The sequence below is a fragment of the Geotrypetes seraphini genome, chromosome 15 (assembly GCF_902459505.1).
Source record: "Geotrypetes seraphini chromosome 15, aGeoSer1.1, whole genome shotgun sequence".
Classification (NCBI taxonomy): Eukaryota; Metazoa; Chordata; class Amphibia; order Gymnophiona; family Dermophiidae; genus Geotrypetes; species Geotrypetes seraphini.
Genome location: NC_047098.1, coordinates 30964879 through 30981888, shown reverse-complemented (window position 1 = coordinate 30981888; position 17010 = coordinate 30964879). Strand labels below are relative to the sequence as shown.

The following is a 17010-nucleotide window of genomic DNA, read 5'->3' as shown; positions in this document are numbered from 1 at the left end:
TCTCATTCCTAAGTAAAACTTTTAAGACTTGGAATCTGTGCATCCTCCTTACAGCTCCCTAACTAAATGTCTGCCCATCGGACCAAGCCTTAAGCTGCTTCTGCAACTTCAGGTCATCCTTCTCAATTCCTCACAGTGTTGGAAGATCATCCCACCATAACAGAGCAAGTTGAAAGTCCCTAATGTACCCTAATCCAACATCCTTAACTGGTATTACCAATAAAGCTTTGTCCCCTGTGTGCACAGCATCTGCTTTTGGATATACAGTACTCCCCTGAAATTCCAGGAACCCCCGCAAATTTTGAAAAAACGCAAATGCAGGGGAGGCAGGAGAGGGAAGCTGGAGCACTGGCGGGTGAAGAAATCACTCATGGTCTGCTCTGACTGCCTCATCCTGTAGTAAAGTCGGGCTACACCAATCAGGAGCTGCTTTGACTGCCCCCTCCTTACTACGCCACTGACTGTCATCAATCTAGATTGACCCAAGTAGGCTCAAAGCTATCTGGGGTATCTAAATTGGTTTATTTAAAATTTCTTGTTTAGCTTCAAATGAAAGAATAGCTCTAATAATTATAGACATCAGTGAAACTCATGTTTCCCAACTAATCCTTCCCTGGGGGAAAAAGTCTGATTCTCTTCTTTCAACTACCCCCCAATGGTCCATGCTCTTTGACCGAGGTTAGGAGAAGGCTGTCAGCACCTACTTGATCCCGTTGAATTTCAGGACTGCCCTCATATCCTCAGGAAGGTTCTTTGGATCTGGCCACTCAAAATGCTCAGTCACTGGGACAATGTTCTTCCCACTAGTTAATGCAGTCACAATTTCCTAAAAAGAAACATAATAATTTAGCATCCAAGGAGTGAAAACCATGTCACCAGATGTGCACCATGACAACTTTGCAGATACCCCAGAAATAAATTAAATTGAAATCTTCATTTCACACAAGTCTATTCATTTAAATTTCAGCCAGTCTCACGGGTTGAAGCAGAATGTTAATTCCCCAGCTTCCTTGCTCTCGGAGCTCATAATGTTCTCACTCACTGTTTATGGTTTTAAAATACTATGAAAAGACAATGTAATATGGGAACCCACCCGGCATTCCAGTTCCACTCCCATCCACTCAACTATCATCCAGCAAGATAAAGTGACAGGCATTTATTTAAGTTAAATTGCCCCACATTGCTGTGCTGTATGTTTCTTATTTTGTATGATTGTTTTTTGTAAAACCATCTAGTTACAGGCGGTTAAGAAATCTTTTAAATAAATACTATATGCATTTTATCCATATATTTACATGTATACTTCAAATAAAATAATAATCAGGGCCAGTGTTGACACTTTTGCACTTCTTCCTATCACTAATATATCTAAAAAATGTCTTGTCTCCCCATTATATCATATCAGTTATTTTTTCTTCCATTTGCATCTTTGCTTTCCTGACTACTCGACCAGCCTCTCTTAACTTTTCCAGATATTTTTGCCCATCTTTCTTTCTGTGATCTTTTGTAGTTTATGAAAGCTAACCTCTTATTCCTTACCTTGTCAGCTACTACTTTTGTGAACTAAAGCAGCCTTCTTTTCCTCTTACTTTTTAGTTTCTAGAAAGCTTTTAAAAACAGTTTTATTTAAGAAATTTTTGAACTGATTGTTTTTATGATTTTTTCAATATTGCCTGTTTAACCGAGCTTGTTTCCAGTCATCTACTTTATTGTAATCCATCTGAACTCATAAGGGCTATGGCAGCATATAAAAATCTCCGTAATGTAATGTAACTTTTAAAACGATTCCTTTGTAAATCAACATGCTGAAAACTCCTCCCTCAGCGTAACTAAAGCATGAACATAGAAACATCCTGGGGGCATGTTTGCACTATTGCATTTTCAAGTCTGCATGTGTAGTTGAAAAGACCTCTTCAAATTCCACAGTTACACAGTATATGATGGAAGATAAAGACCTGCACGGTCCATCTAGACAGGGCCGCCCTGGGCGCTGTCTTGGTGGGGGTACCAGCACCCATCCTCCTTTCCACCCACCCATCCACTCCTTCCCAATTCCATCCCCCCTCCGCCGCACCTCTTCCCTTGTACCTCTTTCATTTTCCCGGTGCGAGCAGCATCATGAACTTGCTATTTGCATCAGCATCAGCTCTCTCCGACGCGACTTCCGGGTCCTGCACCTAGGAAGTGACACCAGAGGGAGAGCTGACACAATGCGGGCAGCAAGTTCGTGAAGGGAAGGGGGCGTGTGCATAGCAGGGAGGGTCAGGAAGGAGTGGGGGAAGAGGATGGGCACCACCGCCCCAGTGGCTACTCATCCTCGCTGCGCCATGGAGTGCTGGGGTGTGAAACAATCAGAGCAATTGCCCTGGATCCCTATTCTAAGGGGGCCTTAAGGAAGCAAGGGCTTTTGGCAGATTTTGGGGTCTCTCCCACGTTTCTGCCCTGGGCCTCATTATGTCTTAACACTAGCCTTGATAATAATAAGCAAATCTCAGTTAATTGTTGAGGAGCAGGAAGGAACATATACCGCATATTAATGTTCTGTCTACAAATACAAGAATGTATGGGCCAGTCATCAATTTTAACTACTCATAAATGCACATGAGTCGAGTCTCTCGTTTGAAAGGAAGCTCTGGAATGAGAGGACATAGGATGAAGTTCAGAAGTGATAGGTGATAGGCTCAGGAGTAATCTAAGGAAATACTTTTTTACAGGAAGGGTGGTAGATGCGTGGAACAGTCTCCCAGAAGAGGTTGTGGAGACAGAGACTGTGCCTGAATTCAAAAGGGCCTGGGATAGGCACGTGGGATCTCTCAGAGAGATAAAGAGATAATGGTACTGTGGATGGGGAGACTAGATGGGCCTTTTGGCCTTTGTTTGCCATCATGTTATTATGTTATTATATCTCTCCAACTCACATCACCTTAATATCTAAACCAGCAATAATTATAACATATAGAAGAGGGTTTCTATGTGAACGCTGAACCCTCTTCTATATGCTCACGTAGAAACCCTCTTCTATATATTATAACTGTGTAATTTATTGCTGGTTTAGATATTAAGGTGATATGAGTTGGAGATTTATATAATATCACCTTTGTTAAACAAAGCTCCCTGTATTGTTTGTGTAATTATGTTATTATAACCATAAAGCTCTATGACCTTACAATGCAGGTATAAAGAGCCTTAGCCTATTGGAAGAGGAGATGCAAATGTTACGAGCCTTAGCCAATAGGGAGAGGAAGAGAAAATGGTTACTGCAGATGGGCAGACTAGATGGGCCATTTGGCCTTTATCTGCCATCATGTTTCTATGTATATAGGTAAATGTTTGGCTAGAAGCAGTGGCATAGTAAGAGGGGTGCGTGGTCTTCCTAAGGGCACAGCACCCCTTGCCTTTCCCCATACCTTTTATACTTCCCCGGCGCAAGGTTGCTGCTCTCTCTGATGTCATTTCCAGGACCCGTGCCTAGGAAGTGACATCAAAGGGCCAACCAACCCTGATGTGGGCATGCTGCTCATGACAGAGAAGTTAAAAAGGTACGGGGAAATGGAAGGTGGCGCATTGGGAGGGGGGGGGCGCCGCTCACTCTTATTACTCCACTGGCTCGAAGACAGGTTGGGCCCCCTTTGTTATTCTACCTTATGGACCCAGTCCTTGCAGTTGGTGTCCCCCATACACTTGTCCAGGGCATTGGCAGACAAAACCAGCACAAAGTTCCTGGCACTGATCACGCTTTGAATCAGCTTATCTTCAAATTTTCCAGCTTCCAACTTCTCCACATCAATGAAAGCCGTAAAGCCTTGCAACTGCAGATGCACCTTCAGGAGACTGGTGGGAGACAGCAACACAAATCATGAAATCACAATGGGCAGCGAGTGCAGAATGACAATGAACCAGCCAATTGTGACTGTCTCTGGAAAAACATGCGTAAAATCACCAGAAACCCACTGGTGCTTTTTTTGTGATCTTGGGTAAATCATTAAAACCTTCAATTGCCTCAGGTACAAACTTAGGGGCCTTTTTACTAAAGATTAGCGAGTGCCAACAGAATTAGAATACGCTAAATCCTGCATTTCCTATTTTATACATATGGCCACATGGCATTTAGCACACACTAATGTCTATTATTGCTTGCTAAGCTTTAGTAAAAGAGCTCCTTAGACTAAGCTTTCTGGGAACAGGGAATTATCTCTGAACCCAGATGTAACTCGCCTTGAGCACCTACTGGAAAAGGTTGAGCTAAATCCTAAGATATAGATAGATAGATAGATAGATAGATAGATAGATAGATAGATAAGCATTAAGGAATTAAAATTATGGTTAATGTAGTTGTAATTTATTAATGAACTAGCTTTATAGCCCGTTACATTAACGGGTGCTAGAATATGTGTGTGTATGTCTGTCTTTATTTCTTTCTCTCTCTCCTTAGCCGCTTTCTTTTTCCTTGGTTGTCCACAACCAACCCTTGCGTGCTCCCCCTGTCCATTCTTCCTTCCTTTTACCTCCCCTGTGTCCACCACCACCCCTTCACTGCTCCCCTTATCCAGCAGCAGCCCTTCTCCCTTTGTTTTACCTCCCCCCTGTGCATCAGCACCTCTTCCTGCTCCCCCTGTCCAGCAGTAGGCCTCCCTTCATTTCCCCCCCCCTGTCCATCAGCACCTCTTCCTGCTCCCCCTGTCCAGCAGTAGGCCTCCCTTCCTTTTTTCCCCCCCTGTCCATCAGCACTTCTTCCTGGTCCCCCTGTCCAGCAGTAGGCCTCCCTTCCTTCCCCCCCTCTGTCCATTAGCACCTCTTCCTGCTCCCCCTGTCCAGCAGTAGGGAGCCTTCTCTTTTTCTCAGTCTCTGTTCTTGTAGTATTTCTCAGTGGGGAGGTCCCTATGTCGCCTGTGTGACATCCGATAGCAGGAAGCAACGCTCATCCGGGCAAGCACAAGCTGAAAGAAAGAGCACGAGTCGAGGCTGGGGGGGAGGGGGGAAGGAAGCGACCGAGCAACTCTTACCTTACTGTAATCGACCGGGAACGCGGCGAAGTTCCTCGGCTTGCAGATGTCTAACATAGTGTGACAGAAGCACCGTGAACATGTTTGGTGGGGCATGGCCCAAACCCGCCTCTCCTGGAGCCGGAGATCACGCGGGTCTTAGTGCACATGCGCGTCTAGCGTTTTATTATATAGGATATGTTTCTGTTTAGTTTAATTATATAGTTCTTGATTACTTGGTGTGTATTAATGGAATTAGTATGCTCAGCTAGTAAATTAATGACCTCCCCCCCATGTTTTCAGAGCCCCTGACTGGATACAGCTCTGAGCTCTTCTGCGTCCTCCTACTTTTTTCCTCTCTGGGAAGTGGGAACACACCTGGCAAGTTGGGAGCCTGTACTCCGTCGGTAACTGATGAAAACATCAGGGCCTTCGGCACTGGATTTTCCAGCACTGCAGGGTAATGGTGAGTGCAGCATATCTAGAGAAAGAAAAAAAAAATACAGGAGGAGGCACAAGGTCACTAAGGTGAATTAGAGGCCCAGAACAAACAGATGCAGCGGGAGGAAGAGAGATAGAAAATGTCTCAAGATCTCCCCAGGCTTGGGCTCCTTCTACCTCTTGCTGCAGATAGGATGCGCACACGGTGGAAACCAGTGTTGATGTGACAGTCCTCCTCCAATTGTTGTTCAGTGACTCGGTGTAGGAAGTTGCGATCAATGCCACAGGCCACCAAGTTGTATGTGTACTGCCGGAACTTGGGGTCAATGCTCCCCAACCAGTCTGCCAGATTGCTCCGGTCACAAGTTGAGTAATTGGCAAATGTTTTCAGCTCTGTCAGATCACGTAGAAACCTTGAAAGAAAAAAAAGCATAAGTCCTGAGATCTGTTGTAAGAAAATTAATGGAAACACTTTTAAAACAGAGCATGGTGATATTTCTGGAATCTGGTGGATTACAGGACCCGAGGCAACATGGATTCACTAGAGGTAGGTCTTGTCAGACAAATCTTTGACTGAGTGACCAAAGAATTGGATAGAGGGAGTGTGCTAGATGTGGTGTATTTAGATTTTAGTGAAGCCTTTAACAGTGTTCCACATAGACATCTAATAAATAAACTGAGTACCCTCAGGGTGGATCCCAAAGTGACGGGCTAGGTCACGAACTGGTTAAGTGCAATTTAATCAAATTTTTAATTGAACTTGAAACTTGACAGAGGGTAGTGGTTAATGGAGATCGCTCTGAGGAAAGGAATGTTACCAGTGGTGTGCCTCAAGGTTCTGTTCTTGGGCCTGTTCTTTTTAACATTTTATAAGTGATATTGCTGAAGGGCTGTCAGGTAAGATTTGCCACTTTATGAATGATACCAAAATCTGCAATAGAGTAGACACCCCGGATGAAGGAAGACTTAGCGAAACTTGAAGAATGGTCTGAAATTTGGCAGCTAAAATTTAATGCTAAGAAATGCAAGGTCATGCATTTGGATTGCAAAAACCCAAAGCAACGGTACAGTTTAAGGGGATGAAGAACTTATGTGCGTGACGAAGAGTGGGACTTGGGTGTGATTGTATGTGATGATCTTAAGGTGGCCAAACAGGTTGAAAAGGTGATGGTGAAAGTTAGAAAGATGTTAGGGAAAAGGAGGTATTGATGCCTCTGTATAAGACTCTGGTGAGACCTCCTTTAGAATATTGTATACAATTCTGGAGACCACACTTTCAAAAAGATATTAAAAAGATGGAGTTGGTCCAGAGGAAGGCTACTAAAATGGTGCATGGTCTTATGGGGACATACTTAAAGATCTCAATATGTATACTTTAGAGGAAAAGTGGAAGAGGGGAGATATGATAGAACCTGGCATCAGTGCCCCTAGGGGGGGTGCCAATTTATAGAATCGTCTCCATATTCATTTGAATATTGTGCTAGGTTATTCCACATGGAGTGAAACATCTGGGTTCATACAGATAGTACATTAAATGGTAAACATGGAAATAAAACTGCAGCTCTAGAAAGCATGAAGTACAAAGAATCCACAGTGTTGTGGAGGAGTGAGGGGAAACACCCTGGGGGCAGGAACAGATGATTCTTAGCACTAGGGGAGTTAGAAGTGAAGTCTGGGAGCAGGAATAGAGGATCCTTAGCACTAGGAGAGTGAGAGAAAGTCTAGGAACATGAACAGAGGATTTTCAGTAGTGGGGGAGCAAGCGGTAAAGCCTGGGTACAGGAAGAGAAGATTCTTAGCACTAGGGGAGAGTAAAGCCTGAGACTGGTACAGAGAATCCTTAGCAGTGGAGGAGTGAGGGACCATCTATTAAATGTCAAAAATGTACAGTGCTATATAAGTGTTAAACAGCAGTAGTAGTAGTAATACTGGTTATCGGGGAGGTGTATGGTATTGTAGCAGGATGGGAGAATGGGAAGAGGTAGGTCCTTATCTGGTGTCATGCTCTAGGATGCCATAAACAAATATTTAATGGAAAACTTTATGACCATTCAGCCTGGAGTTTGTTATTCCACTTATTAAATAATATATTAATATTTACTATAATAAAGCCTTTATTTTGGCAAAATGTCTGTAATAATTTTGTTCATTTTCTGTGATCTTCTTCTGATGCAACTGTAAAGCACAGTTACTTACCGTAACAGTTGTTATCCAGGGACAGCAGGCAGATATTCCCACATATGGGTGACGTCACCGACGGAGCCCCGCAGCGGACAGCCTCGAAAGCAAACTTGCTTGAAGATCTCGAACTTTCGAGTACTGCACCGCGCCTGCGCGCGTGCCTTCCCGCCCGAACTAGGGGGCGCATCTCCTGAGAGGATCCTCAGTTCAGATACCTAGCCAAGAAGCCAACCAGGGGAGGTGGGAGGGTTGTGGGAATATCTGCCTGCTGTCCCTGGATAACAACTGTTACGGTAAGTAACTGTGCTTTATCCCAGGACAAGCAGGCAGCATATTCCCACATATGGGTGACCTCCAAGCTAAGTAAAAAGGGATGGAGGGAAGTTGGCAATTTACGAAAAAAGATTTTGCAAAACAGATTGGCCAAAATGGCCATCCCTCCTGGATAAAGTATCCAGACAATAATGAGAGGTGAAAGTATGAACCGAGGACCAAGTGGCAGCCTTGCAGATTTCCTCAATAGGAGTTGATCGGAGGAAAGCTACAGATGCCGCCATAGCTCTAACTTTATGGCCCGTCACTCGACCTTGCAGAGGAAGACCAGCCTGAGCATAGCAAAAAGAAATGCAAGCAGCCATCCAGTTGGAGATGGTACGCTTTGATATAGGACGACCCAACCTGTTTGGATCAAAGGATATGAAAAGTTGAGGAGATGTTCTGTGAAGCTGAGTGCGTTGCAGGTAGAAAGCCAAAGCACGTTTACAGTCCAAGGTATGAAGAGCCGCCTCTCCTGGGTGAGAATGAGGCTTTGGAAAAAATACAGGCAGAACAATAGACTGATTGATGTGAAATTCTGAAACAACTTTAGGCAAGAATTTAGGATGAGTACGGAGAACCACCTTGTCATGGTGAAAAACTGTGAAAGGTGGATCAGCCACTAGCGCTTGTAACTCACTGACACGACGAGCAGAAGTGAGGGCGATCAGGAACACAGCTTTCCAAGTGAGATACTTGAGATGAGCTTTGTCAAGTGGTTCAAAAGGAGATTTCATAAGTTGAGCTAAAACAACATTGAGATCCCAAACCACAGGAGGTGGTTTAAGAGGAGGATGGAGATTGAGAAGTCCTTTCATAAAACGAGAAATCATAGGATGTGCAGAAAGGGATTTTCCATCCAAAGGCTGATGAAAAGCAGCTATAGCACTAAGGTGGACTCGGATAGATGTAGTCTGAAGTCCAGATTGTGATAAATGAAGTAAATAGTCCAGAACTGATGTCAATGAAGCAGATCTGGGTGGTAAATTATGTGTAGAACACCAAGCAGAGAATCTTGTCCACTTTTGACCATAACATTGTCTAGTGGATGGTTTTCTGGAAGCAAGTAAAATATCTTGTACAGACGGAGAGAATTGAGAAAAGTCTGTTAAAGAGAAAGGTACCAAGCTGTCAAATGTAGAGACTGTAGATTGGGATGAAGCAAAGATCCTTGATTCTGCGTGAGTAGAGAAGGAAATATTGGTAGAAGTAGAGGCTCCCTGGTGCTGAGTTGAAGTAGAAGGGAGAACCAAGGTTGTCTGGGCCACCGAGGAGCTATCAGAATCATGGTGGCATGGTCTGACTTCAACTTGACTAGAGTCTTGAGAATCAGAGGAAACGGAGGAAAAGCATAAAGGAACTGATTCCTCCAGTCCAGTAGAAACGCATCCGCTTCGAGACGTTGAGGAGTAAAGATGCGGGAGCAAAATTGAGGCAGTTTGAAGTTGAGAGGTGACGCAAACAGATCTATCTGCGGAGTCCCCCAACGAGCAAAAATTTGGCGAAGAGTAGGAGAATTGAGTGTCCATTCGTGAGGTTGTAGAAGACGACTCAATTTGTCCGCCAAACAGTTGTGTTGACCCTGAATGTAAACTGCTCTGAGGAAGATGTTGTGGAGAATCGCCCACTGCCACAATTTCAGAGCCTCTTGACAGAGGGAGTGAGATCCCGTCCCTCCCTGTTTGTTGACATAATACATGGCTACTTGGTTGTCGGTACGTACAAGAATCACCATGTCGTGAAGAAGATGCTGAAAAGCTTTGAGAGCATAAAATATCGCTCTGAGTTCCAACAGATTTATAGGACACCTCCGGTCTGCTTGGGTCCAGAGCCCTTGAGTGCAAAGACCATCCACATGGGCTCCCCATGCATACATTGACGAGTCGGTTGTGAGAACCTTCTGATGAGGAAGAGGGTAAAACAGTAAACCTCTTGAAAGATTCAAAGAGAGCATCCACCAACGGAGAGACTTTTTTAATGAAGGAGTGATGGAAATTAGTCGAGTTGGTGGATCCACTGATTGTTGCCATTGAGATGCCAGTGTCCATTGAGGAATACGAAGATGAAGCCTGGCAAAAGGAACCACATGAACTGTAGAGGCCATGTGACCGAGCAGAACCATCATTTTCCTTGCTGGAATAGTGGAAAGTTGGAAGAATTGTTGAGAAATCTGAAGGAGTGCATCCTGACGTGGTTGAGGAAGGTATGCTCTCAGATTGATAGTGTCCAGAGTCGCTCCTATGAACTGGAGAGACTGAGAAGGAATTAGTTGAGATTTGGGAAAATTGATGTGAAATCCCAGACTTTGAAGAAAGAGAATAGTCTGTTGGGTCGCTACAATAACCCCTGAAAGAGAGGGAGCCTTGATGAGCCAGTCGTCTAGGTATGGAAATACTTGGAGACCCTGGTTGCGAAGAGCTGCAGCTACAACCACAAGGCATTTTGTGAAAACTCTGGGGGAAGAAGCCAGTCCGAAGGGGAGAACTCTGTACTGAAGATGAAGATTTCCTACTTGGAATCTGAGGTACTTGCGAAAAGCTGGATGAATGGGGATATGAGTATAGGCCTCTTTGAGATCGAGGGAGCACATCCAATCCCCTTGATCCATCAAGGAATATAGAGTTGGCAGAGTGAGCATTCGAAATTTCTCTTTGACTAGAAATTTGTTGAGAGCTCTGAGATCCAAAATCGGTCGCAAATCCCCCGTCTTTTTGGGAACTAGAAAATAACGGGAGTAGAATCCCGAGTTCCTTTGGGAGAGAGGAACTTCCTCCACTGCTCGCAGGAGAAGAAGAGCCCGAGCTTCTTGAAGAAGAAGAGGAAGATGCGACTGATTTGAAAGACACTCTCTTGGATGGCGATCTGGAGGCACCTGAAGGAGTCGAAGAGAGTATCCCTCTCTGATAATGGTAAGTACCCAGAGATCTGATGTTATGAGCTCCCATTGATGATAAAAATTGGATAGGCGACCCCCTATGGGGAGGGGAGAATTTGGAAACAGAGAAATTTGAATGCTCAAGTTGAGATTGTCAAAAAGACTGAGCAGGCTTAGTGTTAGCAGGGGTCTGTGACTTCTGTTGTCGTTGTTGTGGAGGAGGCCGACGAGCAGGAGGTTTAGAAAAAGCAGGAGTTGTTTTCTGTGGATAGCGACGTGGAGTTTGTTTAAAACCTCTAGTTGGTACAGGTTTAGGTTTTGGACGGATGAGGGAAGCAAAAGAGCGCTCATGTTCTGAAAGACGCTTTGTAGCTGCCTCAATAGAGTCATCAAATAATTAATTTCCTTGACAAGGAAGATTAGCCAATCTATCCTGGAGGTTAGGATCCATGTCCACTATCCGTAACCATGCTAATCTACGCATGGCTACTGCAAATGCCGAGACTCTAGACGAGAGTTCAAAGGCATCATAGGAAGCTTGTAGCATGAATAGTCTCAACTGAGAAAGAGTCTTAAGGATATTTTTAAATTCTGATAGACGATTGGTAGAGATATCCGGGTAAAAGGAAGACAAAATCTTTAAAAAATGATTGAAATAGGACGTAAAAATGTAATTATAATTTAGAACTCTATTTGCCATCATAGAATTCTGGTATAAACGTCGACCAAATTTATCCATGGTACGGCCTTCCCTACCAGGAGGAACTGAAGCATAAATTTTGGATGGATGTGCTTTCTTTAATGATGACTCTACCACTAGAGAATGATGAGAAAGTTGAGACTTTTCATATCCTTTAGATGGAACCGTTCTGTAACGAGACTCCAATTTAGATGGGATGGCAGTGATAGAATAAGGAGTCTCCATATTGCGAGTGAAGGTCTGCTGGAGGACAGGAGTCATAGGCAATCTGAGTGACTCTTTAGGAGGATGGGGAAGCTCCATATCCGGCAGGTACTCAGGAGTATATTTAGAGTCTGAATGAAGGTCTAGCTTAAGAGCTTGGCCCATATCAAAAATAAATTTGGCAAAAGAAACTGATTTTGGGTCAGATGATTCTTCAGGAGAGCCACTGCGAGATTTATGTTGTACTGAGTAGGATGGAGAATTTTCTCTAGAGTATGTGGAAATGTTCGATTCCATACGCATAGTAGGAGAAGAAGCTGTACTGTGAAGTGGAGTAAGAGAATGTTTCCTCTTCAGACTCCTGGATGGAGAAGTACCCGGTGTACGTGGTACCGAATGAGTCGAGGTGTGTGGAGAACTGTCTCGACGGACTGGTTTCGATGGGGTTCTGGATCGAGAAGGGCTTCGAGTGGAGGCTCGATGTCGAGATCCCTGCTTCGTCTTCGAAGAACGAGACAAAGAAGCCTCGGTATCCAACGGCGAAGACTCCCTCCGAAGCTTGGAGGCAACATGTCTCGAATGCTTCGACCGATGCTTTGGAGGAGGAGAGCCCGGAGACGACTCCGATGAAGAAATGTTTTTCGGTGTCCGGGATCGGCTTCGGGAGACTGGAAGCTCCGGTTGAGTAACAGGCTGGTCAGCCCGAGGCAAGGTCGAGGACGGGACCAGTTGAGCCACCAAAGAATTAATCTGAGTGGTGAGGATAGACTTTAACATGTCTTCCAGCATCGGCACCGAGACAGAAGATTCTGACCTCGTATGTGCAGCAGTACGCTCCGAAGAGGGCGACCTCGAAGGTGAGTATTCCCTTATCTTGGAGGTACGCTTTGAAAGTGGTCGCGCCGAGGACTCTGGTGGCTTCTTGGATACGGCACCTGAAAGGGAACTCGGAGACTTACCCCCCGTAGAAGGCTTCGTGGAAGACGTCGTCTTCGAGGCAACCGAAGTAGAAGAGGTCGAGGCCTTCGAGACCGAAACTCCAGCCGGAGTCTGGGTCGAGGCCTTCGAGACCACAGGTGTCGAGGTCGTCGGAGTCGAGGCCTTCAAGACCGGTGCAGCCGCCACGGTCGAGGCCGGCTCCGAAGATTGCTCCATACCGAAAAGTTGAAAAAATTGAGCACAACGCCGCCGAAAAGCTCGTGGAGTGAGGGTAAAGCAGCGATGACAATCTTCTGGGGAATGAGAGGAACCCAGGCACTGTAAACAGCGGCAGTGGGGATCGGTGACCGAAATCACCCGATTACACTGTCGACAACGTTTAAACCCGGTAAGAGGCCGGGACATGGAAAAAACAAAGTCCGTGTCGAACGAAGGAGCCTAGGCCTAGGCCCAAAGCTCGACGGCCGAACTTAAAAGGAAAAAAGAATATACTTTTTTTTTTTTTTTTTATACGAAAAAGAAAAGAAGAAAGATAAAATTAACACAGCGACCGACTTTAATTTAAAAGAAACAGCCGCGGTGATGAGAAGGCAATGCTGCAGAGAAAGAAAACGTGTCTTCTTGTCTCCGCGGAAATAAACGAACTGAGGATCCTCTCAGGAGATGCGCCCCCTAGTTCGGGCGGGAAGGCACGCGCGCAGGCGCGGTGCAGTACTCGAAAGTTCGAGATCTTCAAGCAAGTTTGCTTTCGAGGCTGTCCGCTGCGGGGCTCCGTCGGTGACGTCACCCATATGTGGGAATATGCTGCCTGCTTGTCCTGGGATAACTGATGTTATCTTTACAATGAGATAGTATGACTGTCTTCAGTTTTTGGTCCATGAGTATAACTAACCTCTTCCGGGTGATGCTGGAAGTCATTCCAAGGTCATCTATTAAGTCCACGTCTGTGAGTTTCAATAGAAGATCTCCATCAACTTGGTGATCCTGCAAGAAGCAAGGGGCTGTCAGAGAACAGTGAACTTACACAGAGATCAGTGACTCCACGCAGAGGAGTAGAGAATTCATGCAAGCAGCAGAGACCAGGGAGCCATGTAGAAATCAGTAAGCAGAGAACCCATCTAGGGAGCAGAAAGTAGCAAGCAGCAAGCAAACACAGGAAATAGAGAGCCCATGCGTGGAACAGAGATTAGCAAAGCCAATGCAAGCAATAGAAAATATCAAGCCAAAACCTGAAATAGACAGCAGTAAGCAGAGAGTCAATGTGTTAAGCTGAGCACGGAGAGCAGCACATCAATGCAGAAAGCAATAAGTCCATCCAGAGAACAGAAAGAAGTGAGCTGACAGAAGGAACAGAGAGCAGTAAATGAGTGTGGGAATCAGAAAGCAGAGATCAGAGAGCCAATGCATGAAGCAAAGTGCAGTCAATGTATGGAGCAGCAAGCCCACAAAGGATGATGCCTATGATATGATATGTTAAGGCACAACAATTTTAACTTGATTTAAGAAGTATTGATGGTGTACATAGAGAAAGGAAGAAAGAGAGAGAATTGTTGGACATATGGTGGAGAGGAGGGAGGGAGAAATATTGATGTTGTGGAGAGAGAAGGGTGGGAAAGGTGGATAGGGATGCAAGAAGGAGAAATTTTGGACATGGTGGTGAAGTGATTTGAAGCATGGTGCTGGAGAGGGCCAATATATGAAACTAACTTATCTCTGGAATTACTAATGTAAGATGAACTATCCATAGGTTATAAATCCTTGCTCTGTATCTGTTAATTTAGGATGATCAATTGTATTAGACCAGTGGTCTCAAACTTGTGGCCCGCCAGGTACTATTTTGAGGCCCTCGGTATGTTTATCATAATCACAAAAGTAAAATAAAACAGTTCCTTGATCATGTCTCTTTAGCTATAAATGACAATATTATTATTAAGACTAGTCAAAAGGAAAGATTTATAAATTATAAAGAGATTTACCTCATGCAAAATTGTCATTTCTTTAATAAGACATTAACTATTTTTTTTCTGAGGCCCTCCAAGTACCTACAAATCCAAAATGTGGCCCTGCAAAGGGGTTGAGTTTGAGACCACTGTATTAGATGAATGTCACTTTAGTCTTGTCTTAATCATCTGTATCTCGTTTGTTTAATTATTATGTATGTTACCTTGTAACCATTCTGAGCTCTCTGGGGAGGACAGGATATAAATTGAATTAATTAAATAAATATGTAAAATTGTACTCACAGAAGGTAGTATATACAATCATGACCCTTTACCTTTAAGATTAGCAATGGACAGAGGAATGTGCCACGGAGTCGCCTAATTCAGGCTGCTGGAAACAACCAGAAAGCAACTTATGCTGAGGAATACTAGTCTTTATTCAATCTCTAGGCCACATTTTAAGGGATTATACATAACTACATGAGCAATTTGGTAAGACATAGATGTGATATGTTGTGTATCGCTGTGCATTCTCAAATACTGGGAAAGGTCGGATTAGTAACCCTACCAGAAATCTCTCGCTGTATGAACTGAATCCAATTTGCTGCAGCCAGGTTTGAACCTCCAGAGGCCTCCAGTTCGGCACAGTGCGTAGAATACGTCGAGGGACCTCCTCACCTATCATTTGCAGGGCTTTCTTAGCCAGCATGGATGCAGTGCCATCTGCGGAGTAGCACACGATCCTCTTCAGGCTTTGGGTGGCACCGATTTCATTAAACATCTGGAAATACAGGAGTAGAATCATTTGTTGTTCATCTTTTCTCAGCTGAAGTATCACGAGGCTGAAGTCGTGGTACAGAGCCACAGAAAACCCCATCAACTGAGTTAGGGAAACCTCAGCACCAAGGCAGAGAGTGAAGTACTAGGTGAACTTCAGAACTTACAAATCACATAGTTCTCTCAACTTCATGAATTTTCTGTTACTACTAGCCTGTGCCAAACTAGAACCAGTGACGTAACCATGAAAGACTCTATAAACCAAACCTATCTGCTCTCGGAACCTATTTGCCCAGATACTTCAAGTGATAGCTCATAAGAACATAAGAAGTTGCCTCCACTGGGTCAGACCAGAGGTTCATCGCGCCCAGCGGTCGGCTCCCGCGGTGGCCCATCAGGTCTATGACCTGTGAAATGGTTCCTGACCATATCTATAACCTACCTCTACTTCTATATGTACCCCTCAATCCCCTTATCCTTTAGGAACCTATCTAAACCTTCCTTGAACCCCTGTAATGTGCTTTGGCCTATCACAACCTCCGGAAGCGCGTTCCATGTGTCAACCACCCTCTGGGTAAAAAAGAACTTCCTAGCATTTGTTCTAAACCTGTCCCCTCTCAGTTTCTCCGAGTGACCCCTTGTACTTGTGGTTCCCCACAGTCTGAAAGCTCCATCATGAAAGTGGCAGATGAGAGGGCAATGATGCTCTCAGGATCCCCAGCACCATGTACCTAATATTCCCAGCTCTAAGCACAAAGTGAGCGGTATCTCATAGCATCGGATGTGCCCGCACTAGACTCTACCTTGGTTTTTTTCTGTCTGCTTTTGATGGTAGCCTCCACGCACAGGTAAAAGACAGCAATACACTGCGCCTCCAGCCGTGAGCTGTCCAGCAGTGGCACCAGACGCTGCAAATCCCCAGCATTCCTACCCTGTGTGTTGTCACTGCTATCCAGCAGTCTGCTTGCAAATTCTTGTGGATCCAGGGAGGCAATGAAGGGCTCCACCAGTGCCAGTGTCCCCGATCTCTCCACTTCCTTCTCGACCTCCTTGTTGGCTGCCAGCACGGTGATGGCTAGGCAGGCATGGAAACGGATCAGTTCGTCATCCTTGGAGAAAACCAGCGGGAAAAGCCATTCTGCCGTTCTCTTATCGATCATTAAACGCTGATTAGCTTGTCCACTGTACATTGCACAGTTGGCTAGGCCCACTGCGCAGTGGCGTAAAACCACAGCGTCAGTCCAGCGGCACCAGTACAGGATAACGTCCAGGCCACCGTTAGAGATGAGCTGGTAGCAGGTCTCTTCGGTATGTTTGAACATATGCTCCAGGATTCCAGACATACTCCTTGCCAACTGTGTATCATCCCGCTGCTTGACAAGATTCAGGATAACGCCCAGTCCAACACGTGCAATGCGATCCCTGAGAAGTAAGAAAAAGGAAAGAGAGATACAGGCAATGATTATGGGATCATCAGAGAATGAAAGCTGTCTTACTCAAGTCAGTTCATTATCATTGCCACTGCCACTGTGTGCACGATTATGCATTAGCTTATCACCTCTGCCATTGCAGTAAGTAGAGTTTATAAAAATGGGGAGGTGTTGACCCTGCTAAGGCACCTCAAAAGTCCTTATCATCATCTCTCCCTGTCCTTCC

General features: G+C 44.9%; 1 protein-coding gene across 1 annotated transcript in view; it reads right to left on the bottom strand.

Annotated features, from left to right (window-relative positions):
• Positions 1 to 17010, bottom strand: part of SARM1 (sterile alpha and TIR motif containing 1) — a 41725-nt gene that overhangs the window by 2818 nt on the left and 21897 nt on the right. Inside the window, exons 2-8 of the mRNA XM_033922290.1 lie at positions 16158 to 16776; positions 15146 to 15358; positions 13530 to 13621; positions 5601 to 5836; positions 5361 to 5463; positions 3642 to 3831; positions 705 to 826 (exon numbers count right to left, since the gene is read on the bottom strand). Of these exons, the coding sequence (XP_033778181.1) occupies positions 705 to 826; positions 3642 to 3831; positions 5361 to 5463; positions 5601 to 5836; positions 13530 to 13621; positions 15146 to 15358; positions 16158 to 16776 (1575 nt within the window). The remainder of the gene's footprint in view (positions 1 to 704; positions 827 to 3641; positions 3832 to 5360; positions 5464 to 5600; positions 5837 to 13529; positions 13622 to 15145; positions 15359 to 16157; positions 16777 to 17010) is intronic.